At 37.3% G+C, this 12,037-nt stretch overlaps 1 protein-coding gene across 1 annotated transcript; it reads right to left on the reverse strand.

Annotated features, from left to right (window-relative positions):
• Nucleotides 1-3,277: 3,277 nt before the first annotated feature.
• Nucleotides 3,278-10,149, reverse strand: LOC134530348 (protamine-like). The gene is made up of 3 exons (XM_063365105.1): nucleotides 9,999-10,149; nucleotides 5,661-5,928; nucleotides 3,278-3,950 (listed from the first exon to the last, which is right to left on the reverse strand). The coding sequence occupies exons 2-3, from the start codon at nucleotides 5,919-5,921 to the stop codon at nucleotides 3,633-3,635; spliced, it is 579 nt and encodes a 192-aa protein (XP_063221175.1). The 5' UTR covers nucleotides 5,922-5,928; nucleotides 9,999-10,149; the 3' UTR covers nucleotides 3,278-3,632.
• Nucleotides 10,150-12,037: the final 1,888 nt, after the last annotated feature.

A 12,037-nucleotide genomic window follows, 5' to 3' on the forward strand; every position in this document is an offset into this window, starting at 1 on the left:
TTTTCTTGCCCAGCAGTTTCCAAGGCTTTTTTTCATTAATTTAAAATAATTAAACTTTGAGGCACGAGGGGCGGAGCCAATTGGTAGCAGAGCGTGGTTTGGTCTATAGGCATACCTAAATAAAGTAGGCATACCTAAAATAAAATATAAAAAAAAAAATTTAATTAATTTTTGTGAAATCAATTTTGTATTTTTAACATTGTAAACTGATCGCTGGTACACCCGGTAGTTATATTGCTTTTTTATTTTAAAGTTATGATTGAGTTTTAAAGTCCCGTGCGGACTTAGTCTGCGCGCAGCGCAAGAAGTCGCGGCGTGCGGTCCGCTAGCAGGCCGGCAGCGAGACGTGTCTTATCACTCGGCTCAGCTGGCGTTCCCCCCCCCCCCCCCCCCCCCATCAGCCCGCTTGAGCCAGCGACACGACCGTTATCTGAGGGCGACGACACAGCCGTTTCCTCCCGCACACCCCTCTCCCTTGTCCGTCGTGGCAGACGACCTTGCGAGCGGCAGGTCAGTCCCCCTGTGGACGTATACAGGTGGTGCAGGTCAACCTGACAGGGGACGTTCGCGCAGTTGTTTGAGTAGTACGGCGACTCTTTACGCAAATAAGTTTGGGCACATACCCCCCCACCTTGAAAGTGTGACTTACTCCCCGCGCATTGGGGCTAGTGTGTAGTTTATATTAATATAGGAAGCCTTAGGAGGTATTTAAAATTAAGATAGTTTTTAAGGGAGGAGTATTTATGGTGTACGTTTGAATCGTACATGTGTGTTAAATTTTTGTTTTAATTAGCAGTAATTTACGTCCGAGCAGTATGTTTAAGCCGGAGTTATTGCTGTCAGACGAGCTGACCTATGAGTTACAGCTACGCAATTTGCCCTCCAGTGGCAATGTCCAAGTCCTCAGGAAGAGGCTCAGGGCCGCCCTTCATGATGGTGTGCCCACTAGTGTATCGAATTTGGATTTAGATGTAACTGAAGAATTCAACCTTGCTTGCGCCAAACTTATGATATATCGGCTTTCGTAAGCTATCTAGATGTGGAGGAAAATTTACCCAATGTCGAGCGACATATAGTCAGGCTAAAACATGTTACCCGACGTTTGCAAAACCTGAAACAGCTTTCGGCAGACCTTCTCCATGGAATTTATATAAAAGAGGTAGAACGATGTTTGCAACAGACGGCAGGTTTCCATTCAAAATTGGCGGCGAGAGCAGCCGTTTTGGAAGACACACGACGCAGTCAGCATTATGTGGCTGGGGCACAGGCTTTAGGCATCGATTGTCCCGCCTTTCCGGAAGGGGACGCTCCTAGCTTGCCCCTGGGAGTAGAGCAACCCGACACGCGACAATCAGAAGTACGGGCGACGGTAAACAGACAGGAGACGGAAACGAGCAGATTACCAGACGCAGCCCCTGAATCACAGCCACTAACGTCGCTTCCAAACCAACCGATACACGCATCTACCACTCATTCAGAGCCGCTTGTGCAGTCGACGACAGCGGCGACAAACATTACAACGAGTCATGTGACAACCCACCCCGTCACTAGCGTGACATTTTCACAGGGATTACCAACCATGGCACACCACATGACGCAACCATATCCACCAAACATGTTTTTCCCGTATCCGACCACTCAGGGCTATTTTAACCCTTATGCTCAATTTCAACCACAGTTTCCTTCATGGCAAACCACCCCACTTCCGAGTGCTGGTGTTTTGCAGCCGCCACTCATAACGCCCCAGATCACTCCACCACAGGTCAGTCCCTCGGGTGCGACTCGGGAACAGATTCAGTCGCACCCGGTGCCACAAAACCAGCCTTCACCTTGGCTGGCAGGAGCTGCGGCTCAGCCCCACGACTCAGTATTGCGGAGCACGACAGCCCCAGAAACTGGATACAGTTTCTACGGAAAAATCACCCATCCTGTAGAAAGGCTACTCAAGGATTTGCCAGAGGCGTCGGGTCTGGACGCACACAAACTGATTGATTTCCTTCGAGTCTTGTTAAAGCTACGACAAAAGGGAGGGATTCCCGACAAACAAATTTTTGAAATTGTTTACCCGTACACCCAAGCTCCCCTAAGTGAGAGGATCATGGCAGCCATTGAGAATGACCTCACTTTCGACGAGTTTCATGAAGACGTGATAAATTTTTGTATACCGAGTAGGCTACTCACAAACATCCGATTGGAGTGGTTTAACCGACTGCAGCAGCGTAATGAAGCCTTGCCAAATTACGTGGCTGACATACGCGAAGCCAACCAGGTACTCAGGCTAAAGGTTTCCGAGAGAGAGGTCGTGAGTACGATTCTAGACGGTTTGAACCCAGCGGACCGCTCGCGCTCAGTGTTCTAGGCACGCCCCCAAAATTATGCTGAGCTAGATAAACTTTGCGTACACGCCACAAACATAGAATACGCTGATTTTCAGCGAAATAAACAAGCCACATTCGCTAGTCAACAGGGTAGCAGCGCGGGAACGGAGCGCAGTAATTCGCAGTATAAGAATGCAGCACAGAAACATCAGGGCAATACATTTTTCTCTTCAAGGCAACAAGGGAGATATCAACAAAATGCACATTGCAATTTCTGTAAAAGAGACGGACATTCCCTGTCCCAGTGTTACCACAAAAACAACAAACAAAATGGCAACACTCCAAAAAACGCATAACGCGGTGGCCTGAACAACCTTATTCAGGGCCACCGAAAAATTCAAGTGTTAAAAATTTTTCTTATAAGTGGGAAGTTCAACTTGCGCCAAGTAATGGCAGTACACAAGAAACACCATTACACAAAAACAATAATCCTAACAACAAGGAGTCCAGGAATAAAAGTAACAAGCGAGGTCACAGTATTTAACTCATTATGTAAAGAAATGAATAAGTAAAAAAACCATAAATCATAAAATTTAATCTTATTTCTAGGCGAATTCATTTATATCCAGATTAACATAACTCATTAGATATATTACAAAAATTTAAAGAAAATGAAACTTTTTTGCCTTGATTAGGTTCTAAACAAACAGACATCACGATTGTCATAGTATGTACATTTTTATACATTATTTAGTATTTAAGTATTTGCAAATTTAAAAAAAATTGTTTACTGTAATTAAAAATATTGTTAATAAATAAGTCACATTGAGTTTTTCAAAGATTAATTTTAGATATAGTGAACAACTGAATGCAACAGAACGACGAGTGTTAACAAGAGTTAATATGTATATGTGTAGTGCGTACAACTAAGCCTAGAATTATACACACACTTGTGTATAATATTTTTAAAACGTTTATTCTATTAACAATCAAATATAATAATTAACATAAATCATAATTACATTTAAATCTCAAATTAAAAAAAATTGTTATTTTGAAAGATAAATTATTTTTTTTTTTTGATTTTGGAGTAAAACTTATTTTTTCTTAGTTTAAGTTTTAGGTTGCTATAATAAAAAATATATGAAAAGGATTAAAATCCAGCGGTAAAAATATTTATTCACTAAAGTTTTCTTTTTTAAATATCGTACAAAAACCGAAACTATGCACCAATTACATAAGCGCAAAAAAAAAAAATTCAATAATAGCAAAACAGGATTCTGGTGGACCGAAAGTTGTGGGGATGCGAAGTGCTCAGCCCTTCTTGGTGGCGCCACCTGCGGGCTCCCTCTTCACCGGCGGGACGTGGCTGCTCTCTGTTGGCGCCTTCCTGGTCCTGGCGCCCCTCCTGCAAGCCTGCCTGGCGGTCGGGCTGCCGACCCTCCTGCGCCTGGCGAGAGGGGAGTGCGACCTCCTCCTGCGCCTACTCGACCTCCTCCTGCGCCTACTGGAACTCCTCCTGCGCCTACTCGACCTCCTCCTGCTCCTACTCGACCTCCTCCTGCGCCTACTGGACCTCCTCCTCCGCCTACTGGAACTCCTCCTGCGTCTACTGGAATGGCTCCTCGGGGCCTGCAGGCACGGATGTTCACGTTTGCATGAGTACATTGCAAGTGTGTAAATACTTGTTTGAGTGTGATATCTTAGTTCTCAGTATACGTCATTTAGTAGGAGAATTTTTTTTAAATTGGAATGGAAGTTTCATTGAACAATAATGTGTAACCAAGGTGCTGACATATGTGGCCATAAGTTTACAAAATGGAATGGTAACATTATAGAATTCACTGTTTAGAGAATTTTAACAATACAGGCGCTATTTCCAAACAGTCAATGTCAAATACCAAAGCAAAGCCAGGGCTTAAAATTTAATTTTTTTTTTTTAGCTTTTATCGAAGTAGTTACTTTATATATGTAGGTAATTTAAAAACATTTCTGCTTCTAAAATTATTGTATAGTCGACAGAGTGTTTTCAGAAGTTTAAGCAAAAATAAATACACATTACTATACATTTTTATTACTATATAAGTTTACTAAATGTTTTTCACGAAAGTTTCACTACCATAACATTACTTTGGCACACCAATACACTTACAACATACCCCGTGTGTAAACCATCTTGATAACTTCAGCTCGTGGCTATAGACGTTTATGCATGCATGAGCATTAAACTTACAAACTGTAAGATATTCGTTGTGTAATGCACGCTTATTTCATTGAATTTCTGGTGCATGGTAAAAATCACCCCTAACATTCCAAAATAATTATAACCTTACAAACAATAGTTTTATTTGGATAAAAAAAAATTATAGTTAGGTATCAAAAAGTGGAAACATTTGTACAATTTTTTTTTCTAAAATGATTACTTTACAAATATTTATAACGCTCGGCATTGTTATAAAGAATTGAACGTTTGATCTGCATTCCGAGTTTTGTATTATAAGTTTATTTACAACATGACAACAAATGAATTTGCTCGTTAGTGAGGTTACATGTTTACACATTACTGGCGAGTACTGAAAAACTTTATATTATATATTTATTTTAAATTCGTAATGTAACAATTGTTTAAAGTTTATAAAGTGTGTTTTAGTTTTTATGAATAAAAAGCTAATTTTTGTCAACGCTAGTTGGAACTAATGTGTGTAATCAAAGTGTATTGAGTTTTAAATCAATATTTTTTGTGTAGCCTTTGACACATATTACATTTTTTTGTATATCATTCAGAAATAATTTATAATTTGGATAACCAAATACACTGCAGAAGTAAGGTTATAGGGTATGTGGTAAAACTAATTACTTATTGTTTAAGAATTATATAAAAAATAATGAAATATATGTAAAAGGTTACACACAAACCATTAATTTAAATTACCATATAGCACTATTACACCGTCTTAGTTCATGCTAGGATTCAGTTTCAAGAAACAGTTCAACAAACACTCACTAATAAATATAAAACATTTTATAAACATTTAACGATTGTTATATAGATAATTTATTTTTAAATAATGAACCATAACTCCAAACAACGGAAGCTAAATAATTTAATATACTGTCTCTAAATCTCTCAGATTAACTTTATCATTCCCTAACCTATCATCTGTATATGAATTATAAAATAGGTACAGATATAGTGGTATTGCTTATAAAACAACTGTACACCATAAAGAAATAACAATAATATACACTACAGCGGCAGTAAAGCCGTCAACCAGAATGTGCACACGACTGAATGTAAGAGCGGTACACTAGAGTGCAGGAACGGACTTGAAGGGCGCCTACCTGGCGGGCCCGCCCCAGCCGGGCCAGCACGCTGGTCGCCAGGGTGTTGGCCTTGTAGCGCCGGTCCTTGCAGGAGACCAGCCCCCAGTCGCGCAGCTGCGCCAGGCCGCGGCGCACCGCCTGCTTGGCCGAGGGAGCGGCCGCCCGGCGCGCCGGGTCCCCGCTGCACACCAGCTTGGTGATCTCCGCGAGGGTCGACCCCTGGCGCTGCTTCAGCTGGGCGATGGAGTCCAGGATGTCCGTGGGCCGGACCGCCGCCATCTCCTTCCTGTCATCAACTCCTGTGTTCACTTCTGCTATTGGCTCGCAGCTAATCAGGAGTCTGATCCCTCGAACGAACAAGCACTGAATCACAAGTTACCCAGTTAAGACACATCACTATTCAGCAGCCAACAAACAGATAGAATTTGTCCGAGTTTGTAGAGAGTTGAGGAGTCTATCCGAGAGGTCACGGATCCCGCGAATTTTACCGGTCGCTAGTAACAACTTTATTCTTGGCCAAAAATGAAACAACTTCTTGATAAAAAAAAACACTCTCCTTCAGTCTACTTTAGAAATCCCTAAAAATTTGCCTTACACAGTTAAAGTAAATTAGACCTAAAGCAAATGCTTCGAATTGATTTGGTTGCAATGCTCTTGAAACACTCTTGGCGACTGTGAGCCAGTAAAAAAACAAGCACAAGAAGTGGTGACCAAATCCAGTGTAACCCGCAAATTGATTTGACCATGTTATCGACCAATGAGCAGTCTAAAAAGTTTTGATTATACAAATTTAAATGAAATCTAGCGTGCATTGAAATGAGTTTGCGAATCAATAGTTGATCTAATCATAGAGTAAAATATCTATAAACATTGTAAATTTAATATTAGTATGCGTGCCTTACTATTATTATTTGAAACAACAAAGCTTTATTTGTATTAATTTTTTACCCGAGACGGAATTATTTTCCAGCAGCATGATTGCGGAAGAATATGATTTTGATAATATTCTTATGTCGCGGATTTTCCGTAATAAAAAAATAATACTTCACAAAATACTTTGTTGAATACTGCGGATTTTCCATTATTTACTCTGAAAACAGAGTTTCTGAATTCCTACTTATTTTTGAGAAAATTCGTTTATTGATCACATTATATAGCATATACAATGAAGCGTCCGTTGCCATGTTGTGCTTTAATTGCATCGCCGATCTTGTAGTTTTCCATAAATTTAAGAACGTTTTTTTAGTTTGTATTTGAATGTTGTGACTGTATGGAATGTAAATAATAATGAAAATTGAGATTCCCTACTGTGCATCTAAACCAAGCATAAACCTTGACTGGAATTTTGTTCAGCAGTATAAAGGCGCTAAGCCAACTTTTTATGAGCGATTGCACGTAACTTGAATTACAAAAAGGAATTATTTCGTTTTGTACACATAATGACATTTACTTTGATACGCCAGGTTACGAGTTATTGCATGTAAAATAAAAAAAACTCGAAGCTTCGCGCTCCATACTGCAAATAAAAAAAAAAATAAAAATTCCTGCTAAGGGATGACTCTTGGATTTATATGCACATTAGGGAATATAATTTGTTTTAAATAATTAATTAAATTCCATGGAGTCACGATATTAAAATAAATAATTTACATATTCTAACATTTATGAAAAAAAAAAAACACGATCGGTAACGCAATTAAAGCACAACATTGCGACGGCTGCTTCACTGCTAAGAAACTCTGTTATCAGGGTCAATATAAGAACGCCTTTAATAATAAAGAAAATAGCCAGTCATGGGGACTGTCAACAGAAGTGAAAACTTAAAACTTTGTTTTTAAATGAGTAATATGACATCATTTCCATGTCAAATGTACGTAAGATTATGTTTTTGGTATTATATCAGTACGATGTCAGCATGATATCATGTATCCTTACATAATTTTTTAGTCACAACAGATGTCAGTGGTATGTAAAAATTACATAAAAATGCATTACCTAGCTATGACTTACCAGTGATGTCAGACCTAGGTCATGTATTCACGTAGTCAAATTAACTTCACTTACTGCTACTACAGCATGTCGGTGATGCGAACTCACAAGATTTTACCCATCCAAAAAATAGTCAAACACGCACATGATACAGTTGAGAATATACAATGTATTAGTGTATATATGCGTATGCATGTACACAGGCCGCTGCGATTCGCCAGTCTGGCGCAACACATCACTAGCATGTCGATGACGCGAACCCATAAGTTTTGCCCCTACCATAAATCGCTCAACGCGGCTAAAGAAGTTTTCACTTCAAAAGAACTTAAATCCACAAATAATCAACATTACCTCTCACAAATCAATAACCAGACATTTGAAGAAATTCACTACTCAAATAAATAAACAAAAGAAAAACATAACCTCACCTTAAATACCTACTAAAAAATAGCCAATACTCGCAATATACATATTAGACCACACAATAACGTTAAAATTTCCTTGGAAATTAAAGTATAATGAAAAACTTTTAACCTTAAAAATAGAATAAAGTTTTATCCTTGAAAAAAAATATGAACTTAAAATCCACAAATAATCAACATTCACTGGGTAAATAAATAAACAAAAAAAAAAATCGCTGAACGCGTTAAATTTAACTTCACTTACTGCTACTACAGGATGTCGGTGACGCGAACTCACGGGATTTTACCCATGTACACAGGCCGCTGCGCGTCGCCAGTCTGGCGCAACACGTCACTAGCATGTCGGTGACGCGAACCTATAAGATTTTCCCCAACCAAAAAGTGCTCAACGCGGCTAAAGAAGTTTTCACTTCAAAAATATTTTCGGAATTGTATTTTTAATTTACAGAAAAGCCACGACGTATTTTACCAGTTAATTTAAGGTTCTACGTATTTCGTAGTGTTCTTGATTTTAAGATTTCACTAATATGTGTTTAAATGTTAAAGAAGCGCACTTTATGCTGATTTTAGTTTTCAAAAAAACGTTCGTTAGGTTAGATGAACCGTATTAATAAACGAAATTAAATACGTAATAAGTGTAGTTGACCTAAACTGACAAACTAAACACTCATTTATGATATTTTTTTAAAATTCAGCTAACCTGGCCTATTTAACCTAAACAACCATTAAAAAACTGTAAGCAATTCCGGAATCTACCTGAAATATCGTTATTCGGTTTTACACAATAATTAAAAAGATAAAAGGAATTTAAAAATATAGATTTTCTATCTTTAATTGTATACATTTCTCTGTTAGATAACTTCTTATTTAAACAACAACAACAAAAAAAGGAAAATCTAAAATTTATGAACGATATAACCCTACTTCAAAGGCAATTTTTACCTTAAAAGCCCCAAAGGCCCCACCTACCTGGACACACATAGGTATAGTGTGCAGAGCTTTCGGAAATATCAAATAATTTTCCTAAGTACTCGAGATATCCGATTAGGGTCTGTTTACAGAAATCATTTACGAATTCGCTGGAGGACGATACCGGTATGTAGTTTCTGTAATAAGTATTTTAACTGTGTTTGTTCAGTAAATAAAATAGCTGATCGCCGGGTTTTCAGAGTACTTTTTAGGCGTAAAAATAATGGTAAAATTTTTTGAAAGCATTTAAGGGACTTGCATTACACCTTTATCTTCATATCTCCGCCTTATGTAATGGTGACAACTCAAATTTTAATAGTTGTCCTGGGTAGAAAGGGAAGACTGCGCGCTTAAGCTTAGAGGCGATACCGTGTAGAAACACCAGCGATAGTCGCGTTTATAATCCCGCTTCACTAACACAAAAACACCCTTGTCTAGGCGGGTCCCTTAACAAATAGTAGAAAAGGTGTTTACAAAATTCAAAATGTAATGGTTCTACCAATTTTATAGCAATTTTACCACGTTATTTTTATTGACCATAGACAATAATATTGACATATGCGTGTAATATTGCAATGTACCGCATGAAAATATAAACATATAGCAAACGTAATTGTTCAAGCTAAGAAATAATTAAATTTATTATTTAAATTTTTTAAAAATGAAATTTTTTAAATTACATTAATAAATGACCTGTAGTTAAATATTTGACTGAATTTTCTTTTTGGAAACTTGGGAGATCTCGTATTTTCTATTTAATTGCAAATATCTTAACAAAATATACATATAGCCCTAAATGAAACTAAAAAAAAAGCTTGTATTTCTTTTAGATGATCCAAAATTCTAAGATATTACCATTCTATTATTATTTCATGTAAAAAAAATTAACGAAAATTTTTGATAGCTAATAGCTTACAATAAAAAATTTAACAATTCTTCCTTAAGTTATTCCTTTTATTGTACGGTTTCTACTTACAAATTCGTTTTTCTCGTTCAAATGCTGACTTGGCGATTTTGCTCCTTTAAATTAAAAACACTAGATAATTTACATGAAATAAAATTTCTACAAAACATTAAAAGTTGTAAAACGTTCTTTACTGTTGCCATGGATAAACAACTGAATACTTCACTTATTTCTCATAGAAAAATCATGTCACGAACATTCAGATTACGATAAAATTTGCTTTCGTTCAAAATACTAATTAAGGAGTGTATTAATTATATTTTTTCTTGAGTTTTTGAATGTCTATTGTATGAGAAAAAATGGGTTTAAAAATTTTTGCATTAAATTTTTACAAAACAACTAGGTATTTTAATTATTCAGAAGAGCAAAGCTTATCCCAACACTTTTTATTTCTTCTTTCCTCCAAAGCAATATACATTTCCGTTGACTGGCTGATGCATTTGGGAGATTTCTCGAAAGAATAAGGAACGCATTTCATTTCACTCATTCATTCTTCCACAGCCATTAATTTTTTTTTTTACATAAATAGTCATATTTTGTTTGTTTCTTTTTGAAACATGTCAGTCAAGGTTTCAGTTGCACCTATAAGTAAGTCAGGTACTCCGCATTACATATAAATCTACTATATAAAAATAAGTCGGGTTTTCCTTCCTGACGCTATAACTCCAGAACGCACAAACCGATTTCCACGGTTTTGCAGTCGTTGGAAAGGTCTCGGGCTCCGTGAGGTTTATAGCAAAGAAAATTCAGGAAAAATTCAGGACAAACCAACATTTTAAGTAGATGGCGCCGGTGCGTGATACATTGTTTGACAGCTACTCATTGTTCTCTGCTCAGTTAATTTCATGTGACAAACCGGTATTGTGTTCACTGTGAAATTGTGAAAAAAAAGAAAAAAAATAAGTTATTCGTTTCCTAACATTTCAATTGGAAACCATCAAATCAACTACTCATTGTTCTCTGCTCAGTTAATTTCATGTGACAAACCGGTATTGTGTTTACTGTGAAATTGTGAAAAAAAAGAAAAAAAAATAAGTTATTCGTTTCCTAACATTTCGATTGGAAACCATCAAATCAACTACTCATTGTTCTCTGCTCAGTTAATTTCATGTGACAAACCGGTATTGTGTTTACTGTGAAATTGTGAAAAAAAAGAAAAAAAAATAAGTTATTCGTTTCCTAACATTTCAATTGGAAACCATCAAATCAACTACTCATTGTTCTCTGCTCAGTTAATTTCATGTGACAAACCGGTATTGTGTTTACTGTGAAATTGTGAAAAAAAAAGTAAAAAAAAAACATATAACGTATATTGTGCAAATTTTTATTCAATTTCAACAGCAGGCATTTGTCTTTAAGGTCGTAAGTTGAACTGTGTAAATTATGTGGATCGTGCATTTGAGGTTAAATTCACCACTCTGTCCATAGCCCAAAATGCCTAGAGGACGACGTGCCAACATCGGCCGCCGCACAAGACATGCAAGCCAGCAACAAGTGTATTCACAGAACTTAAGCGAAGAAAGACAAAATATAATAAGAGAAAATGCCCGATTGAGACAACGCGTGAGCACACGAAAATCATTGTCATCATACAATCGCTTGGCATTCCAATATGATCCCACTGCGAACTACAGTGATGATGAAAATTTAGATATTGGACCAATGACGACTATATGCCGATATTGCAATGTGTTAAAGTTCAAAAGAGAAACGGCTGGATTGTGCTGCGCAAGTGGAAAAGTCAAACTGGATCCATAACTTACACCACCACAGCCACTGAAACCATTGTTCGATGGAAGTGATCCCGATTCCAGCCATTTTCTTCAACACATCCTTGAATACAATAACTGCTTTCGCATGACTTCCTTTGGAGCTAATATCATTCGAGAAGGCGGCTTCATGCCGACTTGCAAGGTAAAGTATCACTCACACCAACACAATGAATTGCAATACATAACAACTACATATACACCACACACTACACCATCACACGATCAGAAGTTACACAGTATTCTTAAACAAATGATTGTTTGCAATTACAGATACAAGGA

The sequence above is a fragment of the Bacillus rossius genome, chromosome 1 (genome assembly GCF_032445375.1).
Source record: "Bacillus rossius redtenbacheri isolate Brsri chromosome 1, Brsri_v3, whole genome shotgun sequence".
Classification (NCBI taxonomy): Eukaryota; Metazoa; Arthropoda; class Insecta; order Phasmatodea; family Bacillidae; genus Bacillus; species Bacillus rossius.

Coding starts and splice junctions, on each gene's coding strand:
- LOC134530348 (XM_063365105.1), bottom strand. CDS start 5,921: ATGGCGGCGGTCCGGCCCACGGACATCCTGGACTCCATCGCCCAGCTG. Junction 3,951..5,660: donor GGCTGGGGCGGGCCCGCCAG/GTAGGCGCCCTT, acceptor CCGTGCCTGCAG/GCCCCGAGGAGCCATTCCAG.